At 46.0% G+C, this 14,029-nt stretch overlaps 1 protein-coding gene across 1 annotated transcript in view; it reads left to right on the top strand.

Moving 5' to 3' along the window:
• The window catches only part of PDLIM1 (PDZ and LIM domain 1), a 43,638-nt gene extending 30,427 nt beyond the window's left edge, over positions 1-13,211 (top strand). The window contains exons 5-7 of the mRNA XM_058543603.1: positions 5,170-5,321; positions 12,093-12,210; positions 12,671-13,211. Of these exons, the coding sequence (XP_058399586.1) occupies positions 5,170-5,321; positions 12,093-12,210; positions 12,671-12,857 (457 nt within the window). The 3' untranslated portion in view covers positions 12,858-13,211. The remainder of the gene's footprint in view (positions 1-5,169; positions 5,322-12,092; positions 12,211-12,670) is intronic.
• Positions 13,212-14,029: the final 818 nt, after the last annotated feature.

Below are 14,029 nucleotides of genomic sequence, written 5' to 3'. Positions count from 1 at the left end.
TGATTTCTAGTTTCATTCCATTGTGATCATAAAAGATATGGTGATTTCAGTCTTCTTAAAGATTTGTTTTGTGGCCTAACGTGATCTATTTTGGAAAAACATTCCATGTGCACTTGAGAAGAATGTGTATTCTGCTGTTATTGGGTGTAGTGCTCTGTATATGCATTAAGCACAATTGGTCCATAGTGTTATTCAATACCTTTGTTTCCTTATTGATCTTCTCTCTGGTTGTCCTATCCTAGTTGGTTCGTTTTTATTCCATGGTTTGGATATACCACAGTTTGTTTAACCATTCACCCATTGAAGGACATCTGGGTTGTGTCTTGTTTTTGGCTATTATGAATAAAGCCACCACAAACATTCATGAACAGGTTTTTGTGCAACCATAAATTTTCATCTTTTTGGGATAAATGCCTAGGAGTGCAATTGCTGGGTCATAAGGTAGTTATATGCTTAATTATATAGAAACTGCCAAACTGTTTTGCAGTGTCTGTACCATTTTACATTCCTACCCACAATGTCTGAATGATCCAGTTTCTCCATATCCTCTCCAGTATTTGTTGTTGTCACTATTTCTTGTTTTAGCCATTGTCATCAGTGTGTAGTAATATCTCACTGTGGTTGTAATTTGTACTTTCCTAGTGGGTAATGATGTTGAATATCTTTTCATGTGCTTATTTGCCGTCAATATATCTTCTAATCCTTTTTTAGATGTCTGGTCTCAGATGGGTTAGACTTTCATCCCAGGGTTGCTTTGCTGTTCCAGGTCCCAGAGCCATGGGTGTGCTGTTCTGTGTTCTCCTTGACCTTCTGACCTTCGCCCCAGGTGGTCACCCCTTCTGACCACTCCTTTGCGTGGAGCAGGCCTGTATGTCACATAAAGGTTTGCAGGCTCAGCCTCTGAAATCCTCTGGGATACAGCTCAAGGGGAGTTTCTTCTTATGTTCTAAAGACCACTGGCATCCTTACATGCCTCGCTATGTGAGCCGCCTCGTCAGGCTGGGAGGGGCCTGCTGTGATATGCCTGGGGAGACAGGCCCTGTGTTCAGGGCCTAAAAGAGTGGGAAAAAATATGAAACATTTAGGTAATGGTGTACGTTCAGCGCCAAGTGTGACTCAGGAAGAAATAAGAAGTAGGAAACACAAAGAGTGTAAGGTATAGTTACTCCAAAGGAATTCAATTGATTAAACTCTTTTGTTTTTATTTTTTAATTATTATTATTTTTTTCCCTTTTTCTCCCCCAAAGCCCCAGTAGATAGTTGTATGTCATAGTTGCACATCCTTCTAGTTGCTGTATGTGGGACACGGCCTCAGCATGGCCCGACAAGCGGTGTGTCAGTGCGCGCCCAGGATCCGAACCCAGGCCGCCAGTAGCGGAGTGCGCACACCTAACCGCTAAGCCATGGGGCCGACCCCTAAACTCTTTTGTTTTTAAAATTGTAAAGACTGGGTTCAGAAGAATGTGGTTACTTTTAGCGTCCTACCCTCATAACTTTTCTCCTGGTGACTCAGTCATGTACATTATATTATTTGAAAACTTATCACTGTAGAATTCTTTCTTTCATTACTGTTACTATATATAAAAAATGAGAATGCTTTTTTTGCTCCATTTCTTGTACATGTTTTCATCCTAGAATTATTTTTTTAAGATATTGTGGTATCATTTGTCAATATCTTATACATAAGACTTAGACTTTGTGTCTTAGGATATTATATTTTAATTTGATGTATCAGTGCTTAAGGTAATAGATATTGAAAATGTTTTATAAATTGTCAAGTGATAGAAAGATATTATCATTATTTGAGAATAAATTGTTTTCTTTTTTTTTAAGCACAGAAATACTTTCAAGAATGTTTACTGGAAGAAAATGTGATGACCTTGTGGTTTGGGTTCTGTCATTTTTAGCGTTCCCTTGGTGGCTTCCAGACATAACAACATATACCAAAGAAGGGGAAAAATTCTCCCCAAGAACATTCCATGGTCTAGTCTTGATTTTAAAATAGTTCTAAATGTAATAGAAAAAAAGATTAGTCAAAAATAATGTAATATATTTATTATAGGGCAAGCTCAGAACTCAGGACCCAGAGAAAGAGTCAGACATATGACTCCAAGGGCAGGTCTGAAAAGGTCAGCCAGAGGAAGACTGGCCCTTGGTTAAAACCACTCCTCAAGGTGGTCCATCACCTGCCTGGAGGGTGGGAGGCTCTCACAGTTCCCTGTGGGTGGTTGGGAGAGAGACAAAGGCAGGGACCAGCAGCTGTGAGTGGGGCAGGGATGGCTGGCTTCCCTTCCCCCACTGTAGCCTACATCAGTGACCAGCTCATGAGGTTAAATTTTGACCTTCTCTGGCAGCAGCAAAGCATGCGTCACTCTTTGAGGGCTTTGTTCTCCTTTGTGAGATCATGGTTGTAGTCAAAGAGAAAACCGGGAGCTTCATTTACGTGATTGATTCTGCTTCCAGCCTCAGGACTCGAGTATTTCAAGTGCCCCAGGAGGCTGACCGGAAAAGAAAAAGAGAAGGAGAGGGAGAGGTAACCTGGGGAGAATTACCCAAAGAAAACAAAAACCTCCATTTTCTTTTTAAAATGGAATGTGAAAGAATTACACAATGAGTGGGTGGGAAAGGAGTGAGTAAACATAATTGGCATAATTCATATGCACTTGTAAAAAGACTTCAGCCCTAAAGACAAAGTGGTTAGATTTGCTGAGGAAAACTGTTGGTAGCCACTGCCTGCGCCTTTAAACCCGGGAGGCAGCCTGGCGGCTGGATAGCTTTATTACTCACGTTACAGCCTGTTGACTTACAAACATCCATCCGCCTCCATAAATTGCACCACGGTCTGATATTTGCTTTCTGGTCCCAGTGAGCACACTGTCCCTCTTCCCTAGAGGGTAGCAGCTTCTGGAAAGGCAGCTGAGGCTGAGAGGCAGGAGGTGATCTGGGCCCAGGAGGCTGGGCTGCCCGTTTCCCTGGCACAGCCCTCAGAGGCCCCGCTGCCCTGGGGGAATCCCTGTGACCCCGCAGGAGCAGGGAGAGGGTGCAGCAAGGAGGAGAGAGGGACGTGACCCACTTGGCAAGTTTCATTCACTTCCCTAATAACCTGCTGAGCCCTGATGCTGTGCCAGGCACTAATCCAGGGCTGGGAATAAATGATGAGTAAGACAGAGCAAGTCCCTGCCCTCATGGGGCTTCCTTTCTAGGGGGAGACAGACAATAAAGAAATAAACAACTGCAAGTATAGTCCTTGGCAAGAGAGTGAGAAACAACCTGGAGAAAGGTGTGGTGGAGTGAGGGGGCAGAGTGATGGGGAGGGGGCGGATGTTTCAACTGGAGGGTCAGGGAGCCCTCTCTGAAGAGGGACATCTGAGCGGAGACCTGAATGAATGTGAGAGCCATGGGGCTGTCAACGCAAAATAACCAATAACCATTCTATAGATAAGAGAAATAAGGTGAATTTTACTTGAGCCAGAGTGAGGATTAAAACCTGGGAAGTCCTTAGAAAGTGTTCTGGAGAAGCATGGTTTTTCAGTACGGTCTTATATCTTTTTAGAACAAAGAACACACATTAAACATGCACAGGATACATATTCATCAAAGTTTCAAAGAGGTATTCAGTTGCAAATTAGCAGGTCAACATGACCCTGATTGCTGGGAAAGGGATGAATCCGGGTATCACCAATAGGGCATGGAGAGCAAGTATGCATTCTTATCTTAAGAAAGTGCATTCTTGACTTTAATGGTTAAGCAGATGTACAATGTATGTTTGATAGGCCATAAGTCAGGCTTTTTAGTTCAAGCTGAATCAGTTTTGAACCCAAATAGTTACCTCATATGCCTCAATATGTAGAAATCTCTTGTCAGGGCAATCTGGAGAGAGTGTTCCAGGCAGAGGGAGCAGGAGGTACAGAGGCCCTGAGGCTGGTGTGTTCTAGAAGCAGCATGAAGGCTGGTCTGACTAGAGCAGAGTGAGCACCAGGTGGCAGGGGGTGTGTTTGGAGAGAGAAGCAGAGCCACATCTTTTAGCACCTTTCTACTTTTTGTAATGAGTATTTACTCCAAAGGAGATGAATTTGATTAAACTTGTATTTTGCTAGTAAAACTGTAAATGGTTGGTTCTAAGTCAGATGAATCACGACATAGTCTGATTCTTGTGTTTAAAATATCGCTCTGGCTTCTGGTTGAAAATAAGACTGTCCCAGGGCTGAGAATGGCAGCAGAGGGACAAGTTATGAAGCTGGTCGGCCATGCTGGTACGTGGGGGCATATCTGGGACATGCGGTGGAGGTGGGGTGGTGAGAAGGGGTGGGATTCAGCATAGACTTTATGGGTAAAGCTGCCTGGAGTCTACCTCCTTGTCACCCTCCTCCTTCCCCAAGACTGGGCAGCAAAAGCTCTTCCCCTGGAAAATGGGCCCTGGCGGAAAGAGGCCCCACAGCTCTGCCTGTCTCGGCCTGTTCTGGGGAACCCAGAATGTTGGGGAAGGTGTGGAAGGCAAGGCCTAGCTTGCCCAGTCCCTGGGCCTGAGCTGAGGCATCTGCCTGGTCCCTTATGTTGGAGTAGCACTTTACAGTTTACAAAGCACTTGCATTGTTCATCCTTGCCACCAACCCTGTGAACTAGGTAGGGCAGATACTGTTGCCTCTGTGTTGTAGGTGAGGAGACCAGAGCTCCTTGCCGTGAAAAGTATCAGAGTTTATAGAGAGAGAGAAAGCACTTTGATATCATCAGGAATAAAGAATACCGTGATTTCTGCTTAGGGAAAAGAATGCGTGTGGTCCATTCTGAGGGGACCCAGCTGAGTTTTTAGTGGTCAGGTTGCGGTTGACGTTTTTCCTCGTCTAAATTTTCTTTTGACATAATGTTGTTGATGTAATTGAGAAAGAAGCAAAACATTCCCATTCCATGGGATTAGGCCAAAAAGTAATTGAATTACTAAAACTGTTTGGAGAAATAGCCTCTTATTGCATTGTAGCGGTAGCCAGCTCTGACTGCAGACTCCTCTGCAACGCTGGGAGGAGCTCTGTGTCTGAGTCAGGAGAGGGCTTCGTCCCTCGGGATAATTTCTATCCACCCTTTGATCAGGAGTGTCCGCTTGGAAGGGGGTGCCTGGTGAATTTTTTCGAACTTCTGACATGTCCTCATGAATTTTCCAAACATTCTTTCCAGTTTAGACCATTCTCAGCCTCCAACGGGACTCGTCATCGACAAGGAATCTGAAGTTTACAAGATGCTTCAGGAGAAACAGGAGTTAAATGAGCCCCCGAAACAATCCACTTCATTCCTGGTTTTGCAGGAAATCCTGGAGTCTGAGGAGAAAGGTAATCAGCCCTGCTGTGAGGTCAGAGGCTCTTCCTTGAGGCCTGCGGTGAGGGTCCATGTTGCAGAAAGAGAACTGTGTGCTTTGGAAGGCATGGCTTTTAAAATGCTAAAAACTCTTAAAAAGAGAGAAAGAGTGAATGAGCCTGGGATCACACACCTGGCTGGCTGTTTCCTGTTGCAGGAGCGTTAGGAGGCCGAGGTGGGGGTGAGCTTGACTGCTGTGGGATTCTGTTGGTCTCTCTCTTGGCCTTTTGTTTGGTTTGAATCCACATACCACGCTTCTGTGGTGGTACAGGTGTGAGTGGGTGAAGGCCAGGGGCAATGACAAGCAGAGTGAAGATGAATCCAAGCAGCGTGGTGGAGCCAGGCACTGGGCTTTCACCTGGGGCCTTGTGTTGTTCTTGCTCTGGGGTGAATGGCCTCCCGAGAGCCTGAGAACCCCCAGTTTGTCCACATCCTCCCTGTGTGACCTTAGGCAAGTCTCTGAAACTTTCCAGGCCTGTTTTCTCATCTGTCAATCGGGGATAAATATCCTTTCCTCTGATATTGGTGTGAGCATCAAATGTCCTAAATTGCACAGAACACCCATCGCCATGATCGGCACAGAGTAGGTGCTTCATAACTATTATGATGTTTGAAACCTTATCCAGAGGCTCTGGGCTAGGCTTAGCTTGTCCACACTGTGAGCTCTGATGCCCCACGGGGTGGCCCTGTCGGTCGCAGGAGATAGTTTTTGCATTGTAGACATCATGTATTGTGTATTTATTATGATAATTTTCAAGCTGATGGCAGTAAAGGTATCTTACTTTAACAACGACAGTATTTTATGAGAAAGTTTTGACAGATGAGTGTGTTGAAGAAGGGATGCTCTTTCCTCATTCTTACAAAGGTGACCTGTGAGCAGCAGCCCTCAGGCTCTCCCGCCTTACTGGTAGTTATTCATAAGTGCCTTCTGATTCTCATGATCAGCCTAGCTACGAATGACTTTTCTGGAAAGTTGGGTTTTGCACCCCCTCCTGGCCTCTGCGATGCCCAACCCTTCACACTCTGCGTTTGTCTCTTTCCCTGAGGCTCTGGTGCCTCATCGGTGTCCTGCTTTCTATTGCTCTCTCCACCTCTCCCCAACATGCCCACCTGTGAAGAGAGAGTTGGTGCTCCTGGGAGGGACACCTGGTGATTCTGATAGTGAGACCTGCGTCAGCCAGGCTCCAGAGGGATTGACTTGATTGCTCAGGGCGTCCAGTGAGGGTCAGAGCAGAGTGCCCACTGGAAGAGTCACCTCCCTCATCAAAGCCTCCAGCTGCAGATTAGGCTTCCTGGGAGTCCTTCCTGAGCTGAAAGTTCCCTGCTGAACACACCCAACACCCAGGCTTCCTCCCCATGTGGGTGGGTTCTTTAGAGAAATTGGCCATTTACAAGCACATGAAATTAGCAAAAATGTTCTTTGCTGCTAAAAGGATATTGTTCTTCCAGCAGTTTCCCCCTTTGCTTGGAGTACCTGTGCAGTTTGGAAGGAATGATCCCTACTCTATGTATAAAGTTCAGTGTTAGGTCCCGACTGACAAGTGACTTAGGGGCCAACCCTGGAGGATGACAGTTTTGTCAAAACATGCGAGAAGCCACAACTTATTCTACTCTCAGTGCGTGGAAAACTCTTCAGTTAAGAGAGGAAAAATCAATCAATCCTAGCCCAGGTTAGGACATCATAGACAGACACTGTGGAGCATATCTAGTCGAATGGCCTCATGTCACAGAGAGGGACCTGAAATCCAGGATCACTGAGCTGCCCTGATGTGGCAGCTCCATGCCCATCAGGATCTGGACTCCTTCCATCCTGTGCTCCATCTACCAAGCCTATGGCTTCCATTCTCAAGGTTACCTTGTGGTCCTAGTTGGCAGCTGGTGCTACAGCCATCATGCCCACTTCCAGACACCAGGAAGGAAGAAGGGGGAAAGGGCTAATTGGGGACTTCCCCTGTCTGTGAGCCAGCTTTCTCTTTCCTAGAAGTCCCACACTACTTTTCTGTTTACATTTTATTGACCAGAATTTAGTCACATGGGCACATCTAGTTGCAAGAGAATCTGAGAATTATAGTTTTCCCCCTCATTAGGCTAGATGTCTTCTTGCCCCAAAGAAAAGCAAGATTTTGCTAGAGAGGAAGAGGGAGATAACAGATCCTGTAGTCTCTGCCATATCTCTTAATATGTACTGCATTAAATTTTCACTGAATGAAACAGCATAAATTCCAGTCCAAACATCCACCACATGCAGAAGGCTCTCAGGGGAGGGAGCTGAAATGGGAGGGAAGATGAAATGATCAAAGCTCAGGGCAGTGGCTGGTACATAGCAAAAGCGCTCAGTGTGGGTGACTGTCATTCGAGAAGGCCTCTGGTTCATAAGGCAGCGCTGCATGGTAGAAAGAGCACGGGCATCCAGTGTCTGCTCCCACCCTCTGTGAGACTTGGAGCAAGGTGCTTGTATCCCTAAGCCCTAGTTTCTGCACATGTCCAGTGAGGCTAATAATGGCCACCTCATGGGATGGTTTAAAGTGTTTTGGGAAGCCAGGCACCCAGTCAGTGAGGCCCCCATGGGAGGTCTGGCTGCAGCAGGGTTGGGTGATAAACCTCCAAAGACTCAATGTGGGTTTTCTCATTTTGGCTGAAATTCATCCTCTGGACTAGGAGAAAGGGTCCTGGGGTCTTCAAACTCCATCTCAGTCTGGATTAAATTCCAAAATTTGCAGGTAGAAGGAGCCTTTTATTTTTTTTACAAATTGTGGTGAAATACACATAATGTAAAATGTACTGTCTTAACCATTTTTAAGTGTTCAGTTCTGTGGCATTAAGTTACATTCCTACTGTTATGTTACCATTATCCCCATCCATCCACACAACTCTTCATCTTGCAAAACTGAAACTCTGTACCCGCTCAACACTAACTCCTCATTGCCTCCTCCCCCCAGCCCATGGAAACCACCATTTTACTTTCTGTTTCCATGATTTTGACTATTTCAAGCAATGATCGTATAGCATTTGTCTTTTTGTGGTGGGCTTATTTCACTTAGCATAATGTCCTCAAGGTTTATCCATGTTGTAGCCTGTGACAGGATTTTCTTCCTTTTAAAGGCCAAATAATACTCTACTATATGTATATACTGCATCTTGTTTATCCCTTCATCTATCCGTTAAAGGCGACTTTCAATGAGAGGAAACTTGGAAGATGTCATGGACTGAGAAAACACAGTGGGGGCCAGAGGCTCGAGATAAGAAAGCTGGAGACTTGTTTAGGAAGTATTGAGGCTCATTTTGGCTGGTGCCGGGGGTTCCAGGAGATTCCTCGGATGGTCTGAAGTCAGATCATGGAGGACCACCAGCTGTTTGGTTAAGGACTGTGAGTTTGATTCTATGGGCAACGTGGAGCCATTGTTGAGCATTGTGGAAAGTTGTTGAGCAGTGAAGTAGATAGAAAAAAGCTGTGCTTTACTTATTTTTATTTTTTCCAGAAAGCTTTGAGGTGGAAGGATCACTAGAAGAAGAGAAATATTTGTACTTGCCCAGAGTCCAAAGGGAGCTAATATTTTGCTGTAAGCTAGTTGAGAGGGAAGGAAGAAGTGAAATTTCGAGTTTGCAGTGTTGACTGAATAAGTGAGAGAAGAAAATCGAACCAGCAGGTGGCGCTGCAGGGCTGAACAAGCTGCACTGAGGACCGCTTTATCCAGCACAGCCTCCTCTGCCCCCGCTGTGCCCAGTTTCATCCAGTTCACTTCTCTTTAATCCAAAAAGGGATGTGGATTCTCCTGCTACCAAGTGGGGCTCGCATGTCCCTCCGTCCTTCTTTCCTTCTTAACCCTTGCACCTCCTACCTTTTCCTGGTAATCTTTCTGCTGACTGAATGAGTTATGTGAAAAACACAGCCCCATTACCTAAGAGACCCCGACCACATTGAGTTGGTTCCCTCAGCACAGTCGGTTTTCTTTCCAAGCTGTCCGGGTATGCAGAGATGTTGCCATTTCCTTCTTTTCACAGCAGGTAGGCAGCCAACGTGGCTCTAGCACCTACAGCCAGAAAACGAGGGAGCTTATTTGGGATGTTTAGAGGCATGAAGGTGCCCACCCAAGCCCTTCTGGGATCCCTCTAGGCAGAGCCAGGATTAGGGTGAGGTGAGGGAGGCATTCGCCTTGAGTACAGAATTTAATGTCATCAAAAAACTCAATAATCAGATAAAAATGATACTTTAATGCCATATATTTTTAAAAATCAAAATTAATGCAAAAGAAAAATCTATAATGAACAAAGTTGGGACTGGGTCCAAGGAAGGGAGGAAGGTTCAAGAAGGCAAGAAGGTACCTTGGGCTCAGCGATAACCAAAGCACCAATCGGCAGCACCAAGCCTTCCCCAAGCCTGTCTGTAGAGCTCACAGCTGAAAACAGTGCAAACCCTGGAGCTTCCCAATCTCCGCCCCTTCTCGCATGTTGCCAGATGGACTTCTGCGTTCATCAGTTCCTCAATGCAGGAGATTCCCAGCACTGATGGGGGAACCCTGAGAGACTGTCATAAACACCCATGATAGGGCCATGAAAAGTCCCAGACTGCTTTTATATATTCTCTCTGGTTGTTCTGCATCAGGCCTCAAAGTATGCCATGCTAGCTCTCACGTTGTATTAGTCAGCAGTGGGTTGCAGCAACAAATGCATTTCTTGGTCATGTTACACGAGGGCTGCTGGTCAGCTGAGGCTCTGCCGGGTTTGCCAGGGCTGAGCCTAGCTCCCTGAGTGTTCTCCTCCTTGGAGCCCAGCAGAGGGAGGCGTTACTCTCCGGGGTTTGCTGTTCTTGTGGCAGAGGGCAGAAGCTCAGTGGGGACAGGACCAAACCACACAATTGCACTTCATGCTTTTGCCCGAACAGAGGTCACATCTGCTCACATTCCTTTGGCCAAGGCAAGTCACGTGGCCAAACCCAAAGTCTGTGGGCTGGGGAAGTATCCACTGGGAGCAGGGCTTCTCAGGCTTGGTGCTGTTGACGTTTTGGGCCAGATGAGTCCTTGTGGTGGCACTGTCCTGTGCATTTTAGGACATTTAGCAACATCCCTGGCCTCTGCCCACTAGATGCCAGTAGCATTCCCCTCCAATTGTGACAACCAAACCATTCCCTCGGGGACAATCCTCCCCTCCCCCCAAGTAGAGAATTACTAACCCACTGGGAAGTGTGGCAAGGGTAAGGAGGGTATGGAGAATTGTGGACAGAAGATACTGTCCACCACACCTAGCCAATTATCAGTGCCCCTTGTTTGAACACATCTCAATATTTGGTTCTGAAGCACCAGTCAACATTTGGGACTCGTTTTCCAAAAGGACAGGAGAGCCACAGCCCTCATTTGTCAGCCCCAGGAGTGCCCAGCAATGGGATGACTCTCTTCTCACTCCTTCACCTCACATGAGAGGCCATTGTTTGGCCCTTGTCGAGTGGTTCTCCAAGTGCTTCCTGGACTAGCAGCATCAGCAGCGTCGCAGCATCTGAAAACTTGTTAGAAATGTAAATTCTCAGGCCCCAACCAGGCCTACTGAATCCGAAACTCTGGGGGTGGGGCCCAGCTCTCTCTGTTTTAACAAGTCCTCCAGGTGGTTCTGATACATGGTAAGTTTGAGAACAGCTGCTTTATCTAAAGAAGTGGATTTTAACCAGGGGTATAGAACAGGATTTCCTGGAGCCCCTGCACTTAGAGATGCTTGTTCAGCAGGGTAGAGCCTGGTCTGTGAATTTTACGAAGTCTCCCCTGGTGCCTGGGATGCTCACAGGTGCTTGTTCAGAACCACTGGTCTCGAGACTTCTCCAGCTTCACGAGCCTAAGCGTGTTGGACTACGGTAGGGACCGTCATAGATTTGTCATGGTATTTCATCATTCATTTCCGTGTATTTATTGAGCCTCTATTATTTTCTAAGCCCTGTGCTAGGCTCTTTGAAGTATTGAATAACATACAAAACAGGGTTCTGTACTCAAATAATTTGCAGTTCAGACAGAGAGACATGTAAATAACTGACAGACAACAATACTGTGAGGCCACATCACAGTAAAAAAAATAAGTGATGTGGAAACACAGCCAGCTGAATTTATGGCAATAATAGTAATATTAATAGCTTACCATTATTCCTAGCTACTGTGACACGTGGCTCTGAAGATGCGATGAACTGGGCTGTAGGCAGTTCAACACCCAGCAACTAGGAGCTTATTGTATATGCAAACAGCTGACTGTAGAAAGGCTGCTGACCCTGCTCTGTAGTAGGTGATTTTCATCTGGCTGCTTGTAGCATGCTGTACTGTAATGATTTTGTTCTCGTGATGTGGGTTTCTTTCGGCATCTAATACACCGTCTTTTGATTATCAGATAATGTTTTTATTTATTTATTTATTCTATCTATGTAAGGCATTTTTAAGTTCCCATGTCAGTGTTTGCATATATTTACTCAGATTGTAATGTAATTTGTTTTGAGGGCTTACCGTGTGCCAGGTACTGTGGGAAGGCTTTAAGTATATTTTAAAATCTTTTTGTACCACCGTGAAGGGAAAAATGATCTCCTGTTTTATAGAATAGGAAACTGGGGACCAGAGAGGTTAAGTAATTTGCCCAGGATCACACAGCAGAGTCAGGTGTGTTTGACTCCCATGCCCGTGACCTTGCTGGAACACATATGTAAGTGGCTCTGAAAGAACTATTTGACACTTATACAACTCTGCCCTTCCTGGCCAACCCAAGTGTTTTCCTCATTTTAGGGGATCCCAACAAGCCCTCAGGATTCAGAAGTGTTAAGGCTCCTGTCACCAAAGTGGCTGCATCGATTGGAAATGCCCAGAAGTTGCCTATGTGTGACAAATGTGGCACTGGCATTGTGTGAGTATCTGCCTTCCTCAGGCCTTGGAGCCCCTGTGGGTTGGGTAAATCATGAAAATGTGGAAAGTTTGGAAAATGTGGAATCATGAAAATGCTGGATGTTGCATGTTTTTGGTGTGATGGGGAGAAAAATCCTGCCTGGAAAAATGGAGCAGAGAGGCCAGGTAGGTCCTGTGTCCCAGAGCCAAGTGGTGAAGGTTTTCCTTGGCCATGAACCCTTAGGTTATGAACATGCAAAACCAGAGAAAGCAGGGCTGCTCTGTTGAAGTGGGAGGGTCTTCAGGAGGGCTTCAAGAGTAATATCTCTGGACCCTAGGAATGAGAAACCCCTTTCTGACTGGAGCCTAGTTGGGAGGCCCTGATCTGCCCTTTGATGGTCCTCTTGGGAGGGGCCCTGGCCCTGGTGCCACCTTGAGGTGCTGGTCACTAATGGAGCCCTTTTCCTCCCTCCCTCCTGCAGTGGTGTGTTTGTGAAGCTTCGAGACCGTCACCGCCACCCTGAATGTTATGTGTGCACTGACTGTGGCACCAACCTGAAACAGAAGGGCCATTTCTTTGTGGAGGATCAAATCTACTGTGAAAAGCATGCCCGGGAGCGGGTCACACCACCCGAGGGCTACGACGTGGTCACTGTGTTCCCCAAGTGAACCAGCAGATCCGCACCCAATGCTGTTCTCCAACGAGGCCCTGCATCTTGTTCTCTAACTGCTCTGGCCCTCTCCTCTCTCGAAAGTTCTTGCTTACTTACGTTTTATCCCTGTGCATTAAGCATTGCATCCCCCACCTTTGCTAACTAACTGACTCACACTGGCTGTGTGATGCCCGCTTGTACAACTAACGGAAGATTGTTTTGTTCAGTGTCCTCTTGCCAGCATCACTGTGTCTTCTCTTCACCTCAGTTCATCTCTGCTGCAAATGGACATCAGCCAAATTTGAACCAAACTGAATTTAATATGTCTGACAATGATTTTGTTTTTACTCAATAAATGTATAGACTCCAAGGCAGTGTGGTGTCTCTTTCTCATCTGACCGTGTGTCCTATTTCTTATCTGAAGCCAGATGAGATTTCTGAGTCCTCTTTTCTTGTTTTAGGTTTCTCACTCCTGAGATTTGCAGGCCTTTTCTGCAGGCGTGAGAAAACTGGCATCTGCATGAGCCATGTTCTTATATTTCTTTGAAACTCGCTCCAAATGATCTTTCTCTGATGCTAATATAAGATAGTTATGTTGTAATGAAATGTTGTTTTCCTTACAACTGGCTATTCTTGGGCTTATCTGAGGAAATGAATGCTTTCCAAATAATAGATGGGGAGCTTTAACAGTTGGCCTTAAACTATTCCGCAATAAGTCCCTCTCCAGGCTGGTTGCTGCCATGACAACCCCTCTCCTTTGTGAAGGGGAGCACACTCAGGAATGTGGCCAACAGCAGTAAACCTGCACATTGCTCAGGGAAATGGCAAATGCTCGCAGAAGAAACAGGCATTCCCTGGCTGTTAAGGGGTCTTGAGTCAGAGATCTGAGGTCACCATAGATCATCTCCTGGTGACTAACCCAAATGGAGTCATTTGCTCAAACAGTGGCACCCTCATCACTCCAGAGACTGAGATTAAACGATTTGTTAAGAGAAGTGAACAGGGCACCCCAACCAACCCTGCTTCCTCCAAAAGAGGCAATCTTCTCCCCTTAAGCAGTGATCACCACCACAGGTTATAGCTTATGTGCTTTATTGATGAAGGGACTAACTTGTCAATGCTTACTTTAGTAGTAAGGAGTTTACTTAGATAGCAGTGCTAGGAGTTCACACCATAGATCTCAAACTA

This window comes from Diceros bicornis, chromosome 6 (genome assembly GCF_020826845.1).
Source record: "Diceros bicornis minor isolate mBicDic1 chromosome 6, mDicBic1.mat.cur, whole genome shotgun sequence".
Lineage (NCBI taxonomy): Eukaryota > Metazoa > Chordata > Mammalia > Perissodactyla > Rhinocerotidae > Diceros > Diceros bicornis.
Note: the sequence above shows the minus strand (reverse complement) of the source record. Positions and strands in the feature narration are given on the sequence as shown.